Source organism: Psittacula echo (genome assembly GCF_963264785.1).
Source record: "Psittacula echo genome assembly, chromosome: 26".
Classification (NCBI taxonomy): Eukaryota; Metazoa; Chordata; class Aves; order Psittaciformes; family Psittacidae; genus Psittacula; species Psittacula echo.
Window position 1 is genome coordinate 3405329 of NC_137761.1, and position 23867 is coordinate 3429195.

The 23867-nt window shown below is 62.0% G+C and overlaps 6 protein-coding genes across 11 annotated transcripts; 5 read left to right on the top strand and 1 right to left on the bottom strand.

Moving 5' to 3' along the window:
• The first annotated feature begins 86 nt into the window (after positions 1 to 86).
• On the top strand, positions 87 to 2191 carry TMEM79 (transmembrane protein 79). Of its 2 annotated transcripts, XM_080634820.1 has the most exons (5): positions 87 to 246; positions 377 to 527; positions 846 to 1520; positions 1614 to 1827; positions 1905 to 2191. In XM_080634820.1, the coding sequence occupies exons 3-5, from the start codon at positions 905 to 907 to the stop codon at positions 2107 to 2109; spliced, it is 1035 nt and encodes a 344-aa protein (XP_080490946.1). In that variant the 5' UTR covers positions 87 to 246; positions 377 to 527; positions 846 to 904; the 3' UTR covers positions 2110 to 2191. The 2 variants fall into 2 exon arrangements, with proteins under 2 accessions (XP_080490946.1, XP_080490947.1); XM_080634821.1 differs by having other exon boundaries at positions 87 to 527.
• Positions 2192 to 2794: 603 nt separating this feature from the next.
• Positions 2795 to 9423, bottom strand: CCT3 (chaperonin containing TCP1 subunit 3). Its single transcript, XM_080634911.1, has 14 exons — positions 9316 to 9423; positions 8373 to 8434; positions 7961 to 8011; positions 7817 to 7879; positions 7318 to 7414; positions 6461 to 6578; positions 6201 to 6387; positions 5794 to 5943; positions 5460 to 5592; positions 4993 to 5074; positions 4684 to 4864; positions 3788 to 4033; positions 3083 to 3214; positions 2795 to 2985 (listed from the first exon to the last, which is right to left on the bottom strand). The coding sequence occupies exons 1-14, from the start codon at positions 9344 to 9346 to the stop codon at positions 2878 to 2880; spliced, it is 1641 nt and encodes a 546-aa protein (XP_080491037.1). The 5' UTR covers positions 9347 to 9423; the 3' UTR covers positions 2795 to 2877.
• A 211-nt stretch (positions 9424 to 9634) lies between these two features.
• On the top strand, positions 9635 to 12184 carry SSR2 (signal sequence receptor subunit 2). 2 transcript variants are annotated; one of them, XM_080635240.1, is made up of 6 exons: positions 9635 to 9696; positions 9779 to 9933; positions 10369 to 10467; positions 10901 to 11009; positions 11127 to 11204; positions 11370 to 12184. In XM_080635240.1, the coding sequence occupies exons 2-6, from the start codon at positions 9779 to 9781 to the stop codon at positions 11478 to 11480; spliced, it is 552 nt and encodes a 183-aa protein (XP_080491366.1). In that variant the 5' UTR covers positions 9635 to 9696; the 3' UTR covers positions 11481 to 12184. The 2 variants fall into 2 exon arrangements, with proteins under 2 accessions (XP_080491366.1, XP_080491365.1); XM_080635239.1 differs by having other exon boundaries at positions 9640 to 9933.
• A 218-nt stretch (positions 12185 to 12402) lies between these two features.
• APH1A (aph-1 homolog A, gamma-secretase subunit) lies at positions 12403 to 19220 on the top strand. Of its 3 annotated transcripts, XM_080635236.1 has the most exons (8): positions 12403 to 12728; positions 13033 to 13203; positions 13457 to 13530; positions 13667 to 13789; positions 13877 to 14004; positions 14181 to 14304; positions 15328 to 15409; positions 18538 to 19220. In XM_080635236.1, the coding sequence occupies exons 1-8, from the start codon at positions 12616 to 12618 to the stop codon at positions 18980 to 18982; spliced, it is 1260 nt and encodes a 419-aa protein (XP_080491362.1). In that variant the 5' UTR covers positions 12403 to 12615; the 3' UTR covers positions 18983 to 19220. The 3 variants fall into 3 exon arrangements, with proteins under 3 accessions (XP_080491362.1, XP_080491364.1, XP_080491363.1); XM_080635238.1 differs by lacking the exons at positions 15328 to 15409; positions 18538 to 19220 and adding an exon at positions 14523 to 15026; XM_080635237.1 differs by lacking the exons at positions 13877 to 14004; positions 15328 to 15409.
• Positions 19221 to 19777: 557 nt separating this feature from the next.
• On the top strand, positions 19778 to 22935 carry CIART (circadian associated repressor of transcription). 2 transcript variants are annotated; one of them, XM_080634766.1, is made up of 5 exons: positions 19778 to 20378; positions 21139 to 21409; positions 21531 to 21606; positions 22512 to 22590; positions 22699 to 22935. In XM_080634766.1, the coding sequence occupies exons 1-5, from the start codon at positions 20233 to 20235 to the stop codon at positions 22835 to 22837; spliced, it is 711 nt and encodes a 236-aa protein (XP_080490892.1). In that variant the 5' UTR covers positions 19778 to 20232; the 3' UTR covers positions 22838 to 22935. The 2 variants fall into 2 exon arrangements, with proteins under 2 accessions (XP_080490892.1, XP_080490891.1); XM_080634765.1 differs by having other exon boundaries at positions 21139 to 21606.
• Positions 22936 to 23116: 181 nt separating this feature from the next.
• On the top strand, positions 23117 to 23853 carry MRPS21 (mitochondrial ribosomal protein S21). Its single transcript, XM_080634767.1, has 2 exons — positions 23117 to 23437; positions 23521 to 23853. Exons 1-2 carry the CDS (start codon positions 23355 to 23357, stop codon positions 23699 to 23701), a joined length of 264 nt encoding a protein of 87 aa, XP_080490893.1. The 5' UTR covers positions 23117 to 23354; the 3' UTR covers positions 23702 to 23853.
• The last annotated feature ends 14 nt before the right edge of the window (positions 23854 to 23867 follow it).

A 23867-nucleotide genomic window follows, 5' to 3' on the forward strand; every position in this document is an offset into this window, starting at 1 on the left:
TCGCGAGAGCCGGCGAGACCTAGAGCGGCGCGGCCTCATCTCGCGAGAGTTCCGCCTCCCGCCGTGCCAGTACTTGGTGCTGGCAAAGATGGCGGCCGCGTGGCGTCGGGCCAGGCCTAGGAGGGCCTCGCCATGGCCGCCCCACAGCGCGGGGCTGGCGTTAGATGGATGGAGCGGCCTTGGGATTCCCTCCTTATCCCTTGGGATTCCCTCCTCATCCCTTGGGAACGCCTCCATGCACACACAGTGAGGGGCTGACCTGCCGGGGCCGGGGGCTCCCTTTGGAGCTTCCCCCTTTGGGCACAGCCGCAGGAGCCCCATGGCGGCGGCTCCGGCCCATTCCCACCTCACCCTTTGGCTTCTCCTTCTCCCGCAGGCACAGATCCCTTGGGAAGGGGCAGGGCTGAGGCTCGGCCCCTTCCAGCCCGGCCCCACCTCGCCCGGTCCAACCGGTTTGGAGTGCAGGAAGAGCCGTGGGGAAGGGGGAAGCGCTCCGGAGGCTCCCATGGCCGCGCTCTGCAGCCCAAGTGAGTCCCGCAGCGCGGAGCCGGCGGGAATGGGGCTGGGAACCGGTTGGGGGGGGAGTGCGGGGCGCAGGCTCCGCTCCCCCATTGCTGAGGCTGTTCCCATGGGGAATGGGGCCGGGAGGGAACTGCGGCTGGAGCAGGGAAGGCTCCGAAAGGGGAGCGCTTCGAGCAGCTCCAGTGCCTAAAGGGGCTGCAGGAAACCTGGAGAGGGGCTTGGGACAAGGGATGGAGGAGCAGGACCTCCAATTCCCCCCCCCCATTGTCCCTGGGGCCGGGCCATGAGCCCAAACCCCTCAATTCCCGCTGCTTTGTGCCCAGGGTGAAGAGGAGGGAACCGGAGCCGCGTCCCCGCCCCAAGCACCGGAGAGCCCCCCCCAATGCCCGCTGCGGACCCCATCGTGCCCTCCGAGGAGGTGGCGTTGATGGAGCTGGCCCCGGCCACCCCCTTGCCCAAGGCACCGGAGGACCCCGAGGCCACCCTGCCCTGGGACCGCGCCCCGGGGAGGGGACGGGCGAGCCCGGATGGGGGCCGTGAAGCCCCGCAGGAGGCCGGCGCTGGCCCCAAGGCTGGCGATGAGGAAGCCGCCGTGGTGGTGCCCCACGTCTTTGTGCCCATTGACCCCCAATGCATCGAGCAGAGCCCCGGCAAGGACAAGAAGCAGCAGGAGGAAGGCAAAGGGAGGGACGTGCCCCGCAGCCAGCACCCGCTCCTCCTCCCCGTGGGTCCCTCTCGCTCCAGGGACCCATGGGGCTTGGAGGGGCGAGCAGCCAAGGCCTGCAGGGAAGGAGCGAGGTGCCCGTGGGCTAAAGACTGCGGCCGTGGCAACCTCAAGGCCGTGGCCTCGGTGCTGGGGGCTCTGCTGCTGTGCCCCTGCTTTGTCTATGGGGCTTACGTCTTCCTGCCCTTCGATGCCCCGCTGCTGCCCACCATCAGCACCCGCCTGGTGTACACGCTGCGCTGCGCCGCCTTCGCCACGGTCCCCATCGTGCTGGGTGAGCAGCGAGGGGCACAGCATCACCAACGGCGGGGGTGCTGCGAGCAGGGCCCCATTGCCAGCCATCGGCTCCTGCTCTTCTTTCCCGCAGGGATGCTCGTCAGCGGCATCTCCCGCCTCTGCTCCTCGGCGCTGGAGCCCTTTGGCGAGCTGCAGCGGGAGGTGGAGATCCACCGCACCTTCGTGGCCCAATCCGGCCACCTCTTCATCCTCTACTTCTTCAACATGGCAGTGCTGGCCACTTACCTCCCGCAGGAGCTCCTCAAGCTCATCCCGCTCCTCACGGGGCTCTTTGCCCTCTCCAGGTAAGCAGGAATGGGAAGGGAGCTGCCTCGGCTCCCTTAATCCCTGCCTGAGCCCTGCTCCTCGCCGCCTGCTCCAGGTTGATGTATTGGTTGGCCTATGCCATCGGGCGCTCCTTCCGGGTCTTTGGCTTCAGCCTGAGCTTCCTGCCCCTCCTGGCCATGCTCCTCTGGAATCTCTACAGCATGGTGGTGCTGGAGCCCGAAAACCTCCTGGCTGTGGCAGAGGCAAAGCCTGAGGAGCATTCCAAGAACACCGGAGCCAAACTCCGGTATTGGGGATGAGGGGTGCCCAGGAGGGATGCAGGGAGATGCGGTCCCGCTTGCTCTGCCCTGGGAAGGGGGAGCCCCGGTGCCCAATAAAACACTTTGCCAAGCGCTTCCACGGTTGGTTTGGGAAGGGTGGGATTGATCCCATAAGGAATTGCGGCTGCCAGGGCTCAGCTTTGCCCATGGGATGGCATCTGCAGCCCCAGCCCTGGCTGGGGGGGGGGGGGGGGGGGCAAGTCCCTCCCAAGCTCCTTCCTCTTCCTCCCTGGTGGAGGTTCAGGAACCGGTGCCCAAACCAGTTGGAGCAGTGGGAGGGAGCCGTGATGCTCTCCCTTCTCTCCTTAAGGAGACCTCGGAGCAGCTCCCAGTGCCTAAAGGGGCTCCAGGAAACCCGGAGAGGGGCTTTGGACAAAGGCATGGAGGAGCAGGATAAGGGGGAATGGCTTCAACCTGCCAGAGGGGATTCCTTGTTGAGAGAAGTGATTCTGCTCCTGACTGGAAGGACAAGGAGAAACCAGGGGCTCCTTTCCCAAACTCCAGCAACATTCCTTGGCATTCATAGGATCCCCCCATTCAAAAGCCACTGGAATACCATGATTGGGTTTATTTCCCAGGCAAATCGTGACATTCCAGAGCCTCCCATGCCCAGTCCCTACCCCCTGAGCAGGGCACTGAGCCCCCTCCCCACCTTCGAGTTGCTTTGCCCCATCCCACCCCAAGGCTTCAGCCCCAGCAAGCCGGGTGCCGGCTGGTTCTTCCCATTGGATCCCTCATTCCCGGAGCTCATTCCTGGGCTGCCTCCGGTGCTGCCGCCGGGCCCTGGCTCTTCTCATCGCCCTTCTTTTTGTGCCCGGACACGATGTCATCGATGCGGAGCAGGAGAACGGCCGTCTATGGAGAGAGCATCCCGAGCCAGTCAGGAATTCCAGCCCTATGGAGCACCCAGCGCTGGGATATGGCCCCAGGAGCACGGAGACCCCATCCTCACCTCCACCGCTGTCTTGTAGGTCTGCAGCTTGACGGCCAGCGGCTCCCAGACCCCCAGCTCCTTCATGTCCACCAAGGCTCCCGTCTCCCCGTTCACCCCCCACGTCTGGCTGTTGTCCTGAGTGTGTTTTGCCTGTTGGGAAAGCCAGGATCACCACTTGGGATCTTCTGAGGAGGCCTTAGGGTGGCCTTTCCAGGGGGGCCAGGAAACCTGCACAAGGGGGAATGGCTTTGGACAAGGAATGGAGGGATGGGATGAGGAGGAACGGCTCCAACTGCAAGAGGGAAGAGTTAGATGGGATCTTGGGAATTACATCCCCATGAGGGTGGTGGGAGACTGGAAGAGGTTAAAGGGAGAAGCTGTGGCAGGGTTCAAGAGCAACCTGCTCTAACGGAGGGTGTCCCTGCCCCTGCTTCCGAGACCTGGAGGAGCTTTAAGCTCCCTTCAACCCAACCCACTCCAGGATTCCATAGCTTCCAGGCTTTGCAGTCCAGCCCACAACCCTTTGCAGCCAAAAAGCCTTCAAATCACCCTCAAGGGGATCCATCACTCCCTTGACCACCAGGATCCTTCAATGGCAAACCTCCAGCACCTCCCCGAAGAGCTGCCCCAAAGGCCCAGCTACGGAAAGACGATGGAGCCAAAGGGATAAGGAGCCAGTGGGAAGAGCTTGCAGCTCGGCACCGAGCCCGGATCCCGGCTTACCCTGAGCGAGGTCAGCACGCGGATGGTGCTGGCACCGCAGTTCTGGATGAGGGTGCGAGGAATCACTTCCAGCGCCTGGGCCACGGCCCGGTACGGCCACTGCTCCACCCCCGTCATCCCTTTGGACTTCTCGGTCAGCGCCTGGGCCACGGCCATCTCGGTGGCTCCTCCGCCCGGCACCAGCTGCGGGTCCAGGAGGACGTTGCGGCAGACCTGCATCGCGTCCTGCAGGTTCCGCTCCACCTCCTGCGGCGGGACAGCTCGGATCAGGGATACGGGCACGGGGATACGGGCATGGGATCGGGGGCACGGGATCGGGGACACGGGCACAGGATCAGAACCCTTCCCTCCCTAGTGCTGGGAGCAGCAGAAGGAAGAAGGAGGCTCCTTAAGGGGAGAGCTTAAAGCAGCTCCAGCACCTAAAGGGACTGCAGGAAACCTGGAGCAAGGGATGGAGGAAGAGGACAAGAGGGAATGGCTTTAAGCTCCCTTCCAACCCAAATCATTCCATGGTCTTTATGGACAAGTTCTGATTCCCAGTTCTGGCTCTCAGTGCTGGGAGCCAAGAGCAGCAGAAGGAAGAAGGAGGCTCCTTAAGCAGAGAGCTTAAAGCAGCTCCAGCACCTAAAGGGGCTGCAGGAAACCTGGACCAAGAGATGGATGGACCGGACAAAAGGAAATGGCTTTAACCTCTCTTCCAACCCAAATCATCCCATGGTCCTTATGGAAAGCTGGGGACAAACTCTGATTCCCCCGTAGAGAGCAGCCCACGAGATAGGAATTCTGTAGCTCCAGAACCCAAAGGGAAGCCGGACTTGGCTTCGAGCTGCTCCAAAGGGAAGCAGTGACTTCCCCAAGGAGAGAGAGGAGGGGCAGCAGAAGCTGCAGGAACTCACTGCCAGGATCTCCTTGCTGGCTCCCCGCAGGATGATGGTGCAGGCCTTGGGCTCTTTGCAGTCGGTGATGAAGGCAAAATACTCATCCCCGATCTTCTTCACCTCAAAGAGCCTGGCCCCGGTGCCCACATCCTCCTCCCGCAGCTCATCCGTGCGGCTCACGATGCGAGCTCCACAGGCCCTGCACAGGAACCAGGAGCCACTCACACACACAGGGAAGGAAAGAGCGGGGGAAAAGGAGGGAGAAGGAGGCAATTCCATGTCATGGGAGCAAGGAGAGGCTCCAGGGAGGAGGGAGCTTGCATTCACCTGGCGATGCGGTTGTTGTCCGTCTTCCTCACCCTGCGGATGGCCGTGATGTTGGCTCTCATCAGGTAGTGCTGGGCCAGGTCTGCAATCAGGTTCGGGGGGTTTTAGTCATCCCCCAGCACTAATTAAGTCTCTCCCAGTTAATTAAGGGTAATTAGCTTCTAGAAAGGGAAACCAAATGCACTTTCTGAAGGCACCAAGCGCAGCTTTTGAGGTTCCTCCTCACTGCTCCTTTGATGCCTTCCGACTCCTGGCCAAGCCAAATCCTCTTTGAATTGCCACAAGGCAACCTCAAGCCCCAAATCCAGGCCTTGGAATGGGGAATTCTGCGTTAGGAAGCTACAAACCTGCCCCAAACCAAGGGGAAATCAGGTTGCTCTGGGGGAGGTTGGAAGTTGCCAAAGAGTGAACTGAACACAGAATGAGCCTCATTCAAATGAATACAACCCCAACAAGGGGCTCATTACCCGAAATCCCTTTCTCTGTGATGACCAGGTCTGGTTTGACCCTGATGAGGTCTGCACACATCTGCTGGATGTATTCCTCCTCCATCTGCAGGATGCGGGCAAAGTCTTCCTCGCGGGTGATCTCGATGTCTGTCTGCACACCAAGAGCTGCAGGTTAAATCCAGAGCCCCCGAACGGAGGCATCGGAGCTCCTCCAGCACCTCCTGGGCAAGGACCAAGGAGAAGCATCGCCAGGGGCACCAGGAAACCTGGAGAGCGGGGCTTTGGAGGAGTTTTCAGGTCCCTTCCCACCCAAATCATTCCCAGATTCCATGATTTCACTTCCTGGCTTTACCTGGCTCTCCCCTTTCTTGTATTCCAGGGAACAATCCAGCAGGACAATCCGGGGGTTCTTGATGAGACGCCTCATTCTGGGGTGGGTTACATCTTTATTCACCATGATCCCACGTAACACGCAAGAGTCTTCACTAAAACCACCTGGAATCTGTCCCAGGAAGAGGGAGAAGAAGGCAAATCAGGCTCCTGTATGGAAGTGATGCTTTCCATGTAGCACTCATAAACTTTACGCTTCCTAGGATAGCATCCACACTCCTCAAATCACCCGTACCCCACGCGCTGAGAAAGGAAAACCCATCCCAAGCAACCCCGCTGCATCCAGCACACAATGCGAGGTCGTTTTATGAGCATTCCCCTTGGGAATGCCTGGGTTTTAATGGGAAAAGGGGCTCAGGACACGCTCACCTTCTCCACTTTGGCGTATTTCTTGATATCGATCTCCTTCCGGCCGTTCTCCTCCAGCTCCACGGTCCTCACCGCCTCCAGCGCGATGCCGCAGGCCAGCTCGCACCACCGGTTGATGGCCTTGGTGTTTATGGCGCTCTTGATGATCTTCAGCATCATCTCCTTGTTGTTCACATCCACGGGAGTGCTGCCACAAAGGGAAAAGGGTTATTCCCCCCAGATCCCTTCTTTTCCAACCCCTTCCCAACCCCTAAACTCACCCAATCTTCTTTAGGATGCTGATCATGTCATCCAGAGCCTTGCGGTAAGCGCCGATGATCACCGTGGGGTGCATCTGCTGCTCCAGGAAGTGTTCAGCAACAGAGAGCATCTCTCCAGCTGTAAAGTAAAGCCCAGACCTCAAACTTCCTCAAGTGTGGAATAACGGGATAGAGAAAGGCAACAGGGTGCTGGTAGCCATCACCAGCAGGGATAAAGATGTCGCTGTCCCGCTGTGCCCAGTGTTTGGGAGGCCACACTGGGAATCCTGGGCTCAGGTTTGGTCCCTGCTACACTGAAAAGCTGCGGATGGGCTGGAGAGGATCCAGAGAGAAGCCACGAAGATGATCCAAGGGCTAGGAAGCAGGTAAGGAATGTGGCAGCTGGGAATGTGCAGCCTGGAGAAGGCTCAGGGGGACCTTATCCCGACATTCCATTCTTTAAGGGCGGCTACAAAGCTGATGAAGACTCCCTTTTTACATGGAATCCCATACAAAAGACATGGGGAGATGAACCCAAGTTAATCCTGGGGACATTCCCAATGGACACAAGAGGAATTTTACACAATGAGAGCAACCAGCCATTGGAATAACCTCCCCAAGGGAGAGATGGGCTCCCCAATGTTGGACACTTAATATGGGGCTGTGCAGGGTGTTGGAACATCGAACCCAGGTCACGATGTCCCTGGAAAGGTTGGAGCAGATGATCCCTGAGGTCCCCTCCCACCTGGAATTCTGGGATTCACCTTTGGAGACGAGTATGTGTCCCATTAAAACGTATTTATCAGGCTCGAATGGGCAAAAAGGGTGAAACCCTGGAGCGAACCCTGGCGCAAAGGCACAGCCTTCCCTCTCCTCACCCAGGATGATGACGGATGTGGTCCCATCTCCAACTTCTTCATCCTGAGTCCGGCTGATCTCTATCATGGATTTAGCAGCTGGATGCTGGACCTGAATCTGGACAGCAACAAGAAACAGGGCTTGGATCCAGAAGATGCAAGCTGAAGCTTCCAGCATCATTCCAGCACTAGGGAATTTCCATGGAACACTGAAGCCCAGGGCTCAAACTGACTCTTCCGAGGGGAAAAGGTGTTTGCTGGACACGTTTCATCCCTTATAAGCCCCTCTCTTGGTGTTGCTGGTTAAAACCTGCTGCTTCCAACAGAGAGCATGAACCAACATCATTCCCCATTCCTGGCAGTGTTCAAAGCCAGGTTGGAGCATCCTGCTCTAGTGGAAGGTGTCCCTGCCCATGGAACTGGATGAGCTTTAAGGTCCCTTCCAACCCATTCCAGGATTCAGTGGTATCCCGGAAGATTCCCACTCCCATGTTAAGCCAATCCTTCCGGAGACACGTACCTCTCTGAGAATAGCATTGCCATCGTTGGTCATCACAATCCCACCCATGGGGTCCAGAAGCATCTGTAAGCCAAGGAAAAGCACCACTTGGTCGTACGGGGTTCAACGCAGTCTTCAGCACAGGCTCCTGAGCAAAGGTCTTACCTTCATCATGGCTCGTGGTCCTAAACACGTCCTGATCACGTCGGCTATGGTCTAGGAGGAACAAAGGACATGAAGAGTGCTGGAGAGCATCCAGAAGGCCCAAACCACCCCATTATGGAACAAGCAGACAGGGGACAATGGATGTGAGCACCTCTCGGCAGTGCTTTGATGGAGGCAGAATGGGGTGAGCATGAAACAAAGGCACTGGCATCACCTAAACCCAATGGCGAAGCTTAAACACCTCCAGATTGGGCAAAGAGAAACCTCTCCCTGTTCAGTTACACCGAGAGCTCATTTCCATGCTGCTTCTGCTCTGGATTCGGGAGAGAATGCTCCAAATCCCACTTTTTCCCTCCATCCACCTGCACACACACACTGAGGAGGGCAGCAGGCGGAGGGCAGGAGCTGGTACCTTTGCAGCAGTGATGTTGCCAGTCTGGACTTTCCTCCCCGACTCCCGTTTCATGTTCTGGCCTATGGAGATAGGAAAGGAAGAAGCTGCTGAAGTACAAAGAGGCTTGAAGCTGATCTCTCTAAGTCCAAACCTAACCCAGAAGCTGCTGCACAGGAGTTTTTAACCCAGATGCTCCCATATAATAAGGCAAACCCTGGTTTACCCTCAGTTTTATCCCTGTGTGGCTCTGCCCTTAGGATGCTCCAGGCTTGGTGCTGCTTTTCCTCCATCCCCAGCCTGGATGGGCACAGATTGAAGGCAGGAACGGATGGGTGGGGATGGAATGAAAGCAGCACCAAGGGGAGCCGGGTGACAGCCAAGGGACCCCGGAGCTATTCAGGGTGCTCCCAGTGCACATGGGGGGCAAATGGGGCAGCAAAAAGCAACGAGCTGAGGGGGAGTAATGGAACGGGTCGGTATCAGGTGAGCTCGCAGGCAAAAACGCTTCCCCATGACACTGGAATGGGTTGAATGGAGCAAGTTTGGCTGCCCCATCCCTGGCAGTGTTCAAGGCCACGCTGGAGCACCCAGCTCCAGTGGCAGCTGGCCCTGCCGTGGCTTAAAAGGGGCTTTAAGCTTCCTTCAGCCCAACCCTTTCTGTGACCGTATGACCACAACCGAGACCCCCCCCACGCACCCGTGGAGATGGGATTCGGGCCTTAAGGCCGGGCCAGGAGGCCGCAGGCAGCGCTGGGGGGGGTCCGAGCACGGAGGCTCCTCAGGGACTCCCTGAGGAGAAGGCCTGGGGGGGGGAAGGCCGGGCGGTGTCTGAGGGACCATGCGGCCGCCCCGACCCCAACATGGCGGCGGCAACGGGAGAAAGGAAGAGAACCGGCCCCAGCCCCGGCCCGACCCCGCCGCACGCCCCCCCCCGGGCTCGGGGCCCGGCAGCGACACTCACTGAGCACCAGCACAGGCCGCGGGCCCATCATGGCGGCGACAACGGCTCCGAGCGCGGAACCTTCTGGAGCCCCCGTGCGCTTCTGCCGCCTCACCGCGCCGCCGCACCCTACCCCGCCCACCGCCCCGCCCCGCCCCGCCCCGCCCAATCCCGGCGCGCCCCTGCGGCGCGCTGACCAATGAGAAGGCGGCGCTCGCAGCAAGTTGAGTTGAGAAGCGTTGGGGCTGTAATGCGCATGCGCACTGGGCACAGCACCGCCGGTGGGGTGGGGCTGGGACTACATTTCCCAGCGTGCCCCGCGGCCGCTTCCGGCCGCCATGTTGGCCGTGAGGGGCTGCCTCAGTGCTGACGCGGCCGGAGGAGTGCGGTCGGGCCGGGACGGTGAGGACCGGAGGGCACCGGGGAGCACCGGTGTGGGCATTTAATGGTTAAATCCCCACGTTCCTTCCGTTTGCGCTCCCAGATGAAGCTCCTGCCGCTCGCCGTGCTCGCCCTGTGCTCCGTGGCTCGCTGTGAGGATGGCGCCCGGCTCTTGGCCTCCAAGTCCCTTCTGAACCGATACGCGGTGGAGGGCAAGGACCTGACTTTGCAGTACAACATCTACAACGTGGGCTCCAGGTAAGGAGCACACCCCACCTGTGTGTGTGTGAATGGGCGGGAGCAGCTTCCCGAGCTCCATGAGGCGCTGTTCCCTTTGCTCCCACTGGCTCTGAGCTTCCCAAGCGGCAGCTGGAATTCCTCCTGTTCTCTTCCAGCTTTCACTGCCGTCTCCTGTCGGGCCATGTCATGCTCCCCGTGTCACAGCCTCCATTTCTGGGCTCTCGGAGCTCTTTCCCACCTCATTGCCTTTCCTTTTTGCCCTTTGTCAGCTTTATCTTCCTCTTCCAGCCCTCTCCCTATAACATCTCCCTGTATTGCATTGAGTTTGCTCCCCATCTCCCACCTTCTGTTCCCAAACCACCTCATCCAGCTGCTAAGGGATCCCTATGGACTTTTGGGTGTCGAAAGCCAAGGCTGAGGTTCTCCTCTCATCCCTCTCTTTGTTGCATTTAGTGCCGCGTTGGATGTGGAGCTCTCGGATGATTCCTTCCCTCCCGAAGACTTTGGCATCGTCTCTGGAATGCTCAACGTCAAGTGGGACAGGATCGCTCCGTATCCATGCAATCACTCCCAAGGCTCGTCCTTCCCCCTGTAGCCTGACCCAGGGGAGTGAAACAACAGCACAAGAGGGGATTTGGAGCTGTTGGAGCGAGGGCTGGAGCAGCTCCAGTGCCTAAAGGGGCTCCAGGAAACCTGGAAAAGGGCTTTGGACAAAGGGATGGAGGCACAGGACAAGGGGAATGGCTTTAACCTGGTAGAGGGGAGGATGGAGATGGGATCTTAGGCAGAAGCTCTTCCCCGGGAGGCTGCTGAGGAACTGGAATGGCTTAAAGGGGGTTAGAACTGGATGAGCTTTGACCTCCCTTCCAGCCCAACCCATTCTAGGCTTCCATGGATGACTTTCCCCACCTGGTTTGTGGCTCCTCTTTCCCCATCTCCTCCCTTTCCCTTGGCTGAATCCAGCTCCTTAACTCCCTCCGCTCAGAGCCAGCAACGTGTCCCACACCGTGGTGCTGCGGCCTCTCAAAGCCGGCTACTTCAACTTCACCTCCGCCACCATCACCTACCTGGCACAGGAGGGGGGCCAGGTTGTGGTGAGTTCCAGCAGGCAGCAAATCCCCCCCCTGCCCCCCGGGCTGCCCATGATCATCCATGGCCCTGCTCCAGAAGGAAAAGGTGCCCAATCCCATCTCTTTTTCCCGCTTTTCCAGGTTGGGTTCACCAGTGCTCCAGGGCAGGGAGGGATCCTGGCGCAACGGGAGTTCGACAGGAGGTTCTCCCCCCACTTTGTAAGTACCTTGCGTGGATTGCACCAAACCGAGTGCTTTGCATCCCAGTTATCCCTGGGATGGAGCTGGCAGGGTGGGATTTGAGCCGGGAGCTTTCCAATCTGATGGCTTTAAGCCTCATCTCCATGGGTTTGGGTTGACTCTTGCGCCACCTCCTCCTCGCAGCTGGACTGGGCAGCTTTTGGTGTGATGACCCTGCCCTCCATTGGCATCCCACTGCTGCTGTGGTATTCCAGCAAGAGGAAGTATGACACCCCCAAAACCAAGAAGAACTGAGCCAAGCTGATGCCACCAGCACCCATTGGGATCAGGGCTGGAGCAGCTCCACCTTCCACTGGGTGCGAACGTGGACATCCCAAGCCCAAATCCCATGTGGAATGTGGAGGTCCCGCTTTCAACGATGAAACCTCGGTGGGAAGCAGGCTTGGAACTGTTGATGCTCCTCAAGGTGGGACGCAAGAGGTCTCCTTGTATCCCTGTTGTGCTTCCATAAGCGATGGATTGGGAGGGTTCTGTTCTTCTTGGTGGCTCGGAAGGGTTGAGCTGGGGTTCGGTACTGAGGATTTTGTAATAAAATGAACATGGATGGAACCTCTTTGCTTTTACCAGGGTATGCTGGAGGCATCTGACTGCCTTCTGGTGTGGGGGTGGTGGTCAGGAATATCAATCATGGAATCCTGGAATGCTTTAGGGTTGAAGGGACCTTACAGCTCATCCAGTTCCATGGGCAGGGACACTCTCCACTGGAGCCGCTTGCTCCAAGCCCCTGTGTCCAACCTGGCCTTGAGCACTGCCAGGGATGGGGCAGCTCCTCTGGGATCATTCCAGAGCTGGATCCGAGTGCAAGGTTCCACCCATCCAGGATTCACCCTCAGCTTTGGGGGGGACCCTCGCATCCCCACAACATCCACCCTGGGATGCTCCAGGCTGGACCTTGTTGCACCCCCAAAAGTCCATTTTTTCACCAGGAGATGGTGGGGTTTTCCCATCCCACTGAGATTCCGGATGGAAACTTGGATGTGAGGATGGAATCCACTTCATCTCACCCCTGCCCTTTGCAGAGAGCAAGGGAGGGTCAGCACCCCATCACTGCCAGGCGGGGAGTTTGGGGTACAGGAGGAGTTTGAAGGGCAGGGGGGAATTTGGGGTACAGAAAGAATGTGGAGTACAGGGAACAATTCAGGCTGTGGGGGAAGAATTTGGGGGTCAGGATGGCATCGATTTGGACGTACCAGGGGGTGTCCTCTGGACCGGTTTTTGGGGTACAGATGATGGATCCCCCATCACTGCAGCATCCGCATCCCTGGTCCTACCCCCCCACCCTTAACCCCTGCGCGGCCTCCCACCGGCAGGGGGCGCTGTACGCCCACCCCGCCACCCGCTGCGGGGCGCTCTATCCCGGCGCGCCGCCATGGCCGCCGCCGTCTTCTTCGGCTGCGCCGCCATCGCCTTCGGGCCCGCGCTCGCCCTGGTGCTGCTGACGGTGGCGGCGGAGCCGCTGCGGGTCATTGTGCTGGTGGCGGGGTGAGAGCGGCGGGGACCGCGGCCGTGGGGCCGGGAACGGGCACCGGGGGGGCTGTGGGAAGGGGAACGGGCACGGGCACTGAGGGGGTTTGGGAACGGGCACTGAGGGGGTTTGGGAACGGGCACTGAGGGGGTTTGGGAACGGGAACGGGCACTGAGGGGGTTTGGGAACGGGAACGGGCCCTGAGGGGGTTTGGGAACGGGCCCTGAGGGGGTTTGGGTCTAAATCCGTTCCTTTCCCAGCCCCGTGTCCCCTCCTCCTGTGCCTGTGTTCAATGGGGGGGCCTGTTTCTCTCTCCCCCAGGGCGTTCTTCTGGCTCGTGTCCCTGCTCCTGGCCTCCCTGCTCTGGTTCATCCTGGTCCATGTCAGCGAGCAGCAGGAGCCGAGGCTGCAGCGCGGGCTCCTCGTCCTGGGCGCCGCCGGCTCCGTGCTGCTGCAGGAGCTCTTCCGCTTCGCCTACTTCAAAGTGCTCAAGTGAGAGCCCCAGGGAGGCCCCGGGGGCACCCAAAGTTCCCCATGAGCCACAGGGACCCCCCCTTCTGTGGGGCTGCACCCCCAGAGCTCACAGAGGGGATCCTGCCCCTCTTAGCGCCTAAAGGAGGGGCTTTGGGCAAGGGATGGGGCTTCAAGGTCCTCTCAACCCATTTCCTGATCCCTGGAGAGCCCCGGCTGGTTCCGACCCCTTCGCTCTCCCTGTTCCCTCATTGCTCCTCCCTTATCCCTGCAGGAAAGCCGATGAAGGGCTGGTGACCATCAGCGAGGACGGGCGATCCCCCATGTCCCTGCGGCAGATGGCTTACGGTGAGCTCCGGGCCGGCCCTGCTCTCCGCTGGCGCTTCCCAACAGCAGGAATCTGAGATCCCAACCGCGGCATTCCCAACTCTTCCCCTGCGCTGAGTTAGGGCTTGCTCTGAGCTGGATTCTTCTCCCTCCACAGTCTCCGGCCTCTCCTTTGGCATCATCAGCGGCATCTTCTCCGTCATCAACATCCTGGCCGACTCCATGGGGCCGGGAATCGTTGGCATCCACGGGGATTCCCCCTATTACTTCATCACCTCAGGTGAGGCTGGAGCCCGGCCCTTCCCCAGGGGAGGAAGAGGAAGGAGAGGGGGGTCTGAAGGCTCTTTCCCCCCCCCCCTCCCTGCAGCCTTCCTCACCATGGCCCTGGTTCTGCTCCACACCTTCTGGGGCATCGTCTTCTTCGACGCCTGCGAGCGCCGGCGCTATTGGGGCCTGGGGCTGGTGGTCACCAGTCACCTCCTCACCTCGGGGCTGGTGAGTGCCCCCCCGGCCCCCCCGCGTGCTGCTTCAGCCTTGGGATCCATGGAGGGGGGGGCTCTCAATGGGCAATTCCTGCTGGGAAACCACCGGGCAGGGCTTGAAAGCCTCAAGGGGTTGGATTTGTGCCCCCCCCCCATCCCCATTCCCAACGCATCCCTCTCCATCCCAAGACATTCCTGAACCCCTGGTACGAAGCCAGCCTGGTCCCTATCTTCATCATCACCCTCTGCACGGGCCTCTGGGCCTTCGTCACTGCCGGGGGCTCCTTCCACAACGTCCTCAAGTGCCTCTCCTGTGAGTTTGGGGGGGGGGGGACTGAGGAGGGATGGGGATGGGGTCACTGCTGGGATGGGGGGGGGAGGCTCCTTGATGGGTCCCTGCCCCCTTTGGGGTGCTGGGGGGGCCCTGAGGGGGTGCATTGGGGGTGAACGATTCCTGTTTGCAACCCTCTTGTTCAGTGGGGGGTAATGGGGGCCTCCTGATGGTCCTGAGCCCCCCCCCCCCCATCCCAGGTAAGCAGGAGGACGCCAGCACAGTGATGATGTACTCAGCGCTGCAGGTGCCTTGTGAGGACTGAGGGCCCCATTCCCGGCCTCTGGAATGTCCCGCTGCTGCCTGGCAGTGGCTGTGCCACGTGGGGGCTCCCAAATCCCTTCCCCATGGCATCGGGGGAACCTTCCCTTGGGCCTCGCAGGGCGCAGCCACATCGAGGGGGCTCGGGGCAGGACCCCCCCATCCCTCACATCCCCCCCCCCATCCCATCCTGCTGCCACCCCCCTCTTGGCCTCTGTGGCAATGGGGTGATGCTCGGAGGGGGGGGCACAGAGCTGGGTTTGGGGGTGCTGAGCCCCCCCCCCCCCCGGTGGCTGAGCAATTTGGAGGGGGGTTAAATTATTTTTGTGGATTCAAAGTAAAACCCTTTTACAAGAGCGATGGTGCCGGGGGGGGGGCAGGATTGGGCCCCCCCATCTTTTGCTTCTGATTCAAGGAGGGGGGGGACACCCGGGTATCCCAGTACTGATCCCAGCCCCATTCCCCCCCCCATCAAAGAGCAATGGAGTGGGGGGGGAAGGGGCTTTATTTCTGTCACACATTGGGGGGGGTCCTTCAGAGCCCCCCCCGGGGGGGTTCAGGGCTGGCTCTGCTTGGAGGGGGCACGACGGGAGGAGGCTTTGAACACGACGTCCTGCTCCTGCGTCCTCCTCACGCTGCTGGGGGGGGGGGGCAAAAAGGGGTTGAGAGCCAGCCCTTGGGGGGGGTCCTGGGGATGGGCTGGGGGGGACCGGAGCCTCTCACCGCATCCTCTTGCCCACCAAGTGGATGCTGAGGAAGAGGCCGATGCAGCCTCCCAGGGCGCCGATGATGATGGCAAGGACTTCACCTTGGGGACATCATTGGGGTGAACCCCAAATCCCATCCCCCCATTCCCCCATCCCCATTCCCCCCCCAAATCCCACCCCCTCCATTCCCCCCCCATCCCATCCCCATTCCCCCTCAAATCCCACCCCCTCCATTCCCCCCCCATCCCATCCCCATTCCCCCTCAAATCCCACCCCCTCCATTGCCCCCCATCCCATCCCCATTCCCCCCCCAAATCCCACCCCCTCCATTCCCCCCATCCCACCCCCATTCCCCCCCCAAATCCCACCCCCTCCATTCCCCCATCCCATCCCCATTCCCCTCCCCAAATCCCACCCCCTCCATTCCCCCCCATCCCATCCCCATTCCCCTCCCCAAATCCCACCCCCTCCATTCCCCCCCCATCCCATCCCCATTCCCCCCCAAATCCCACCCCCTCCATTCCCCCCATCCCATCCCCATTCCCCTCCCCAAATCCCACCCCCCCATTCCCCCATCCCATCCCCATTCCCCTCCCCAAATCCCACCCCCTCCATTCCCCCATCCCATCCCCATTCCCCCCCCAAATCCCACCCCCTCCATTGCCCCCCATCCCATCCCCATTCCCCCCCCAAATCCCACCCCCTCCATTCCCCCCCATCCCATCCCCATTCCCCCTCAAATCCCACCCCCTCCATTGCCCCCCATCCCACCCCCATTCCCCCCCCAAATCCCACCCCCTCCATTCCCCCCCATCCCACCCCCATTCCCCCCCAAATCCCACCCCCTCCATTCCCCCCCCATCCCATCCCCATTCCCCCCCCAAATCCCACCCCCTCCATTCCCCCCATCCCACCCCCATTCCCCCCCCAAATCCCACCCCCTCCATTCCCCCCCATCCCACCCCCATTCCCCCCCCAAATCCCACCCCCCCATTCTCCCCCATCCCATCCCCATTCCCCTCCCCAAATCCCACCCCCCATTCCCCCATCCCATCCCCATTCCCCCCCCAAATCCCACCCCCTCCATTCCCCCCCCATCCCATCCCCCTTCCCCCCCTATCCCATCCCCATTCCCCCCCAAATCCCACCCCCCCATTCCCATCCCATCCCATCCCTACCTGTCGAATACCCCTCGGATGCTGCAAGACAAGAGCCAGGGCTCAGCACCGGGGCCTTGCACCCAATGAGGGGGGAGCTTCAGGAGCTGTTTGAGGGGTACCGGGGGGGGGGGGTTCCTTTTCACTCCCCCCCCTCCCGGTCCCATCCTTACCCTTGGGGAAGGAGGAGAGCACCCGGCGCTGGTTGAGCTCTTGGGGCACCCGAAAGTTGCCCTCCAGGAGCTGGGGCTCGGCCTCGGATGCTTCCGTGCTATAAAGAGTTCCCTGGAGCTGCTCCAGCTGGAATGGACATGGAATATGGGGGGGGGGCATGGAAAAGGAGGGGGACACACTGGATTTTTGCCCCCCAATCCCAATCCAAGGGGGTTTTCCCCTTTACCTGGGCCTGGCTGATGTGGACGGGCTCCCGGAACAGGGTCCAAAGGACGCTCTGGAAGCAGGGGGGGGTGGTGAGGGATCCGTTGTAGCGGTAGAAGAGATCCAGGCGGGAAGGCAGCAGGGCCCGGATGCTGAAGGGGGGGATGGACGTCCTCTGCCCTGGGGGGGGGGGGGCAGGTTTGGGGGGGCTGGAGGGGGAATTTGGGGTCCCCCCCCCCCAGCAGCAGCAGCAGGTCCCTGCTCACTCACCAGCGTAGCGGATGCTGCCCAGGTGCCTCAGGATGTTGGCGTAGGCAGGGTGGGGGGCGGCACCCACCTGGGGGGCAATGGGGGGGGAGGTTGGGGGGGGGGTTTGGGGTGCTTGGGGGGGGGTTGGGGGGTTTTGGAGAGGTTTTCAGTGGGGTTTGGGGTAAGTTTTGGGGAGGTTTTGGGGTGGTTTAAGTGGTTTTGAGGTGTTTTGCAGTGGTTTCGGGGTGTTTCGGGGAGGTTTTGGGGTGTTTCGGGGAGGTTTTGGGGTGTTTTGCAGTGGTTTTGGGGTGTTTTAAGTGGTTTTGAGGTGTTTTGCAGTGGTTTTGAGGTGGTTTGCAGTGGTTTCGGGGTGTTTTGCAGTGGTTTCGGGGTGTTTCGGGGAGGTTTTGGGGTGGTTTAGGTGGTTTTGAGGTGTTTTGCAGTGGTTTTGAGGTGTTTTGCAGTGGTTTCGGGGTGTTTTGCAGTGGTTTCGGGGTGTTTCGGGGAGGTTTTGGGGTGGTTTAGGTGGTTTTGAGGTGGTTTGCAGTGGTTTCGGGGTGTTTTGCAGTGGTTTTGGGGTGTTTTGCAGTGGTTTTGGGGTGTTTCGGGGGGTTCGGTACCTCCAGCAGCACTCCCAGCACAGCCAGGCCCCCGCTGTGGTGCTGCGCGGCGCTGGCATTGCCGTAGTGCTCGGCGTCGTAGTGAACCACGTGCATCTGGGGGGGGGGGCAGAGCAGGGACCCCCCCATAGCCACAGCCCCCCCCCCGCGCTGGGCCCCCCCATCACCCCCTTCCCTTCTGGACCCCATTCCCACCCCACTGCCTCGGCTGCTCCCACACCAGGACCCTTCTCCCATTCCCAGGCTGATTCCCACCCCAGACCCTTTCCTGCTCCCTGCTCCTGCGCCCGTTCCCTGAGCCCAGCTGCATTCCTGCACCCGTTTCCACGCCCCAGCCCCATTCCCCACCCATTTCCCACACCATTCCCACACCATTTCCCATTCCCACCCAATTTCCGACCTCATTCCTATCCCTTTCCCATTCCCATCCCGTTTCCCACCTTCTTCCTATTCCTTTCCTATTCCCAGCCCATTTCCCACCTTATTCCATTTCCCATTCCCACCTCATTCCCATCCCATTCTCATCCCATTTCTCATTCTCATCCCATTCCCATACCATTCCCCATTCCCACCCAATTTCCCACCTCCTTCCTATCCCTTTCCCATTCCCATCCCGTTTCCCACCTTCTTCCTATTCCTTTCCTATTCCCATCCCATTTCCCACCTTATTCCCATTCCATTTCCTATTCCCACCTCATTCTCATCCCATTCTCACCCCATTTCCCATTCCCACCTCATTCTCATCCCATTCTCATCCCATTCCCCATTCCCATCCTATTTCCCACCTCATTCCTATCCCTTTCCCATCCCCTTTCCCCTTCCCCACCCCCGGTACCTCCGCAGCCGCCCGGTGCCCATCCAGGAGATGCTCGGCCCCGCCGCTCCTCCCCGCTCCTCCCCAATGGAAGTGAAGCTGCTCCGCGGCGAAGCTCCGGGGGAGCCCCCGCAGCCGCAGCGACCGCGGCAGCTCCAGCACCGCTGCGGGGACACGGGACCGGGCTCACGGGGCCGGACGGGACCCCCGGGACCCCCGCATCCCGGTACCCCCCCCCCCCTCACCCGTGTGCCCGTTGTTGCTCAGCGGCAGCAGCGCGGCCCCGGGGCTCTCGTAGCCCTCGGGGCGGATCGGGGGCAGCGAAGGGTCCGGTTGCACCCGCGCTGTCCGGATGTCGATGGGGGACTGGGCCCGGTCCCCGCACGCCGGGTGCCCCTCGGGCCAATGGTGCTGCCCGTGGGGACCTGGAGGGGGGATCCCGGTGTTCCTCACGTCGGGAATGCCCCCGGGTGACCCCGTGTGAGGCCGAGCGGGGCCGGGACATTCCCAACGCGCTCCTTAATCCCTTGGGACGGGTTTTCCGGCTCGGGGAGCGGGGACAAAGGCGGGGGGGGGGTTGGGGGGGGGACCCACGGGGTCTCCAACGGGATGGGGCTTAACCGGGATCGGATCCTAATTGGATTTGGCAGCGGGGATGGAGCTTTATGTAAGGGAGCACAATGGGAGCATTGGAGCCTGATGGGGACCCAAGGGGGACACGGGAGGGGGGGGGCACCCAAGCACCCACCTCCCATTTGGGGGGACCCAAAGAAGTCGGGGGGGGGGAGCCAAAGGGGGGGCACCCATCAATGTCCCTCTGATATGGGGGGGGTTTGGGCACCCAGCCCTATGGGAAGGGGGTGAGGGGCTTGGGGGGGCTGCACCCATCCATCTCCCCCCCCCCCCCCATTTGGGGGTGCTGGTGTGGGTCCGGGGCCCCACTCACCCTCGTACGCCCAATGGGGACCTGTGGGGGGGGAACAGAGACGTTGGGGGGGGGGCCCCCCCAAGCCCATCAATGGGGTCCCCAAGCGGGGGTCCCTGCATTGGGGGGACCGGAGGGGGGGGGGCACTCACCGGCGGGCAGGGCAGGGGCCAGGGCCCCCAGAAGCAGCAGCAGCACCGGATGCATGGCGGGGGGGGGGCGGAGGGGAGACCGGACCGGGTTTAAATAACCCCGGGGGGGGGAACGGGGAGGGGGGCTCCATCCCCAGGGCCATGGGGGGGGGACACGGGGGGATTTGGGGGGGCTGCTGTGGAGTTGGGGGACCTGGGGGGGGGCCCCTGCACTGGCTCCTCTCGCCCCGCCCCCTTTGCCACGCCCCTTTCCAAGCCACGCCCCCACGGTCCAGACCACGCCCCTCCTCTCAGTGACGTCACAAAGGCCCACTCCCCTCCACGTGGTGGCCCGCGCGCCCTCCCGCCCCCTCGTCATTATGTAACCTCGTCCCGCCCCGCCTCTCCTTCCCTATTGGCCGTGACGTGCGCCAAGGTCGTCGCCCATTGGTGGGAGGCAGCGGGGAGGGGGGGAAAGGGGGCGGAGCCGAAGCACGCAGCCCGGAGCCTGTGTTACCACATGGAGGGGCGTGGCCGCTGACCCCCTCCCCCGCCCCCCCGACCAATCAGCTGCGGGGCGGCTCCGCATTGGGCAGCGCCGGCCAACCAGGAGCGAGGGGGCGTGGTTCGGAGCGGAGGCTCCGCCCGCTACTGAGGCGCGGGAGCCAATGGGCGAACGGGGTGGGCGGGGCCCGGCGGGAGGCACGTGCGGCCGCGCACGTGTCCGCGTGGGGCCAGCGCAAGCCGGGTGGGACCGGGACGGGAACAACGAGAGCGGGAGCAGCGACAGCGGGAAACCGGCATCGGGATACAGGTACCGGGATACAGGGAGAGGGGCACCGGGATGGGGATACCGGTACCGGGATACGGGCACCGGGATCGGGATACCGGTACCGGGATACGGGCGCCGGGATGGGGATACCGGTACCGGGATGGGGATACCGGTACCGGGATACAGGGAGAGGGGCACCGGGATGGGGATACCGGTACCGGGATAGGGGCACCGGGATGAGGATACCGGTACCGGGATAGGGATACCGGTACCGGGATGGGGATACCGGTACCGGGATGGGGATACCGGTACCGGGATAGGGGCACCGGGATGAGGATACCGGTACCGGGATAGGGATACCGGTACCGGGATACAGGAAGAGGGGCACCGGGATGGGGATACCGGTACCGGGATAGGGGCACCGGGATGAGGATACCGGTACCGGGATAGGGATACCGGTACCGGGATGGGGATACCGGTACCGGGATGGGGATACCGGTACCGGGATAGGGGCACCGGGATGAGGATACCGGTACCGGGATAGGGATACCGGTACCGGGATGGGGATACCGGTACCGGGATGGGGATACCGGTACCTGCAGCACGCACGCGGGGGGACCAGGGAGGAAGAGGGGGGAAGGTCCCGGTACCGGGAGTACCGGGGGGGGGGGGGGCTGTCCGAGTCCGGCCCTGGCAATGGGGATCCCATCGGGGGGTGCAATGGGGGGGGGGGTCCCCCTGCGCTTCCCCTTCCCGTTTTAACCCAAATTCCCCCTTTTTTCCCTCCCCCCCCACCCCGCAGCCTCTTCCCAACGGAGCTGAACCCCCCCATGGAGCCTCCCCCCCGCGCCTGCTCCTGCGGCTCCCCCCGCTCCGACAGCGAGGCTGAGGGAGGCGGCCCCGTCCCGACCCCTCCCACCCCTGAGCGCGGCTCCAAGCGCCGGGGGGGGCCGGGACGAGGCCCCCCCGGGTCCCCCCCATCCCCGTGCACCGCGAAGCGGCCCCGGAAAGGGGCAGGGGGGAAGCCGCGGCCCCTCCCCCCCAGCGATGCCGATCGCGTCTTTGCCCAAAAAGTGAGGATTTGGGGTGAAAACCGACGGGGGGGGGGGGGAGGGGGGGATTGGGGGGGGGGGGGCACAAGGACCCCCCCTCCCCGCACGCTTTGGGCCCAGCTCTGCCTCTGCTCCCCCCCAGTGCCAGGAGCTCGGGGGCTTCATCCGGCCCCTGCAGGAGCTGCTCGAGGGGCTCCAGCGGGGGCGGTTCCACAGAGGTGGGTGCCCCCCCCCCCCTTTTCCTCCCTTTTTTCCCCCTTTCCCCCCGTTTCTCTTCCCTTTTGCTCACTTTTCCCCCCTTTTCCCCTCTTTTTTCCCCACTTTCCTCCCTTCCTGCCCGTTTTCCCTCCCTTCCCCCCTTTTTCCTCCCCTTTTTCCCATTTTCCTCTCTCTTTGCCCCTTTCCCCCCATTTCTCCCTGTTTTCTCCCAATTTCCTCCCTTTCTTCCCCTTTTCCCCCATTTCTTTTTCTCTCCTATTTCCTTTCATTCTTTTTTCCTCCCTTTTTCTTCTCTTTTCCCACTTTTCCCTACTTTTTTCCCTTTTTCCTCACTTTTTTCCCACTTTTCTTCCCCATTTCCCCCTTTTCCTCCCTTTTTCCCCCTTTTCCCACCTTTTTTCCCACCTCTTCCCTTTTTCTTCCTTTTGCTCACTTTTTCCCCATTTTCCTCACTTTTTTAACCCTTTCCCCCTCTTTTTTCCTACTTTCCTCCCTTTCTGCCTGTTTTCCCTCCCTTTCCCCCCTTTTCCCCCATTTTCCCTCCCCTTTTCCCTCTTTTTTCCCACTTTCCTCCCTTGCTGGCTCTTTTCTCTCCCTTACCCCCTTTTTTCCTCACTTTTTTCCCATTTTCCTCCCTTTTTTCCCCTTTTCCCCCCATTTCTCCCTTTTTTCCTCCCTATTTTCTCCCTTTTTTCCCATTTTCCTCCCTTTTTTCCCCTTTTCCCCCCATTTCTCCCTTTTTTCCTCCCTATTTTCTCCCTTTTTTCCCTTTTTCCTCCCTTTCTCCCCCTTTTCCCCTCATTTCCCCCTTTTTTCCTCCCTTTCCCCCTCTTTTTCTTCCTTTTCCCTCCCTTTCCCCCCTTTTTCCTCTCATTTCCCCCCCTTTTCCCCCCTTTCCCCCCAGGCCTCAGCACCTTCCAGCAGAGCCTGGCCATGGACCGGCTCCACCGCATCATCGGGGTCCTGCAGAAGCCCCACATGGGGTGAGCGCTGCCCCCCCCCCCCGCCATAGCCCCTCTATGGGGCCGGGGACCCCCCGCCCGCTAGGGGGCGCCTCCCCGCCTCCCTGACGCCCTCTCTTGACCGCACAGCTCTCGGTACCTGGCGACGCTGCTGCAGGTGGAGGGGATGCTCCGGGCCTGGTTCCCCCACGTGACCCCCAAACCGGGCCCCTCCCCCCCCCGCCGCCGCCGCCGCCCCTCCCCCCGCAGCGCGACCCCCGATGCGTGACCCCCCCCCTCCCCCCCCCCCCATTTCCCACTTTTTGGCCTTTTTTTGGGGTATTTTCCGATTTAATGGGGATTTGGTGACCGGGGCAGGGGGGAGGGGCAGGACCCCCCCAATGTGGTGCTGGGGGGGGGGGTAACCCCACTGCCCCTCCCCCACCGGAAGCAATGGGGGGGAGAGGGGGGAAGGGCCGAACCCCCCCCCAGCGCCCCAATGGTGACCTCTGACCCCGTGACCTTCCCCCGAGCGCTGACCTTTCCCCGCGGGACAAGCCCCGCCCCCTTGCCCTAAGCCCCGCCCCCTACGTCCATGCGCCATAAGCCCCGCCCAGCGCTTGTCGCGACGTCGACGTCACTTCCGGTTGCCGGTCGGTCGCGGTGAGTGGAGCCACAGCTCGGCGGCACCGGAGCCGGGTTCCGCCGGTGGCACGGGGGGAGGTTCACGGACGGCGGGGTGGGGGGGAGCTGCGGTTCATCCCCGGCCCCACCGCTCCAGCCCCGCTCCCCGGTGCAGCGCGGCCATGGCGAATCACCTCCGGTTCTGGGGCCGCACCGTCATGGTCCAGAACGGCAACGTGGAGGCGGCCTACGGCGCGCTCAATAGGTGAGGGCCTGAGGGGGCTGCAGGGGCCGAGCCCCGGTTGGCTCCGGAGCCGCTGCCTTTAAGGGCTCCTCTCCGCCCCGCAGGATCCTGACGCAGGACGGGCTGGTGGACACCGTGCGCCGCGGGCGCTACTACGAGAAGCCGTGCCGGCGGCGGCAGCGCTTGGCCTACGAGGCGTGCCGGCGGGTGTACTGCGCCGAGATGGGCCGCAAGATCGCGTTCCTGGCGCGGAGCAACCGGCAGGACCCGTGGCTGGGCTGTTAATGGCGGCCGCAATAAAGGCTCCTTCTCCCTCGCAGCGCCTTCGGTTGTCGTCATCGCCGCGGGGAGCAGCGATTGGGCGGGGGCGCTGTCAATCGTGGGGGTGGGCGGGACTGGTCGTTACCAGCCAATCAGGCCACGCTCGTCGGCCTCCGTCCACCAATCACCG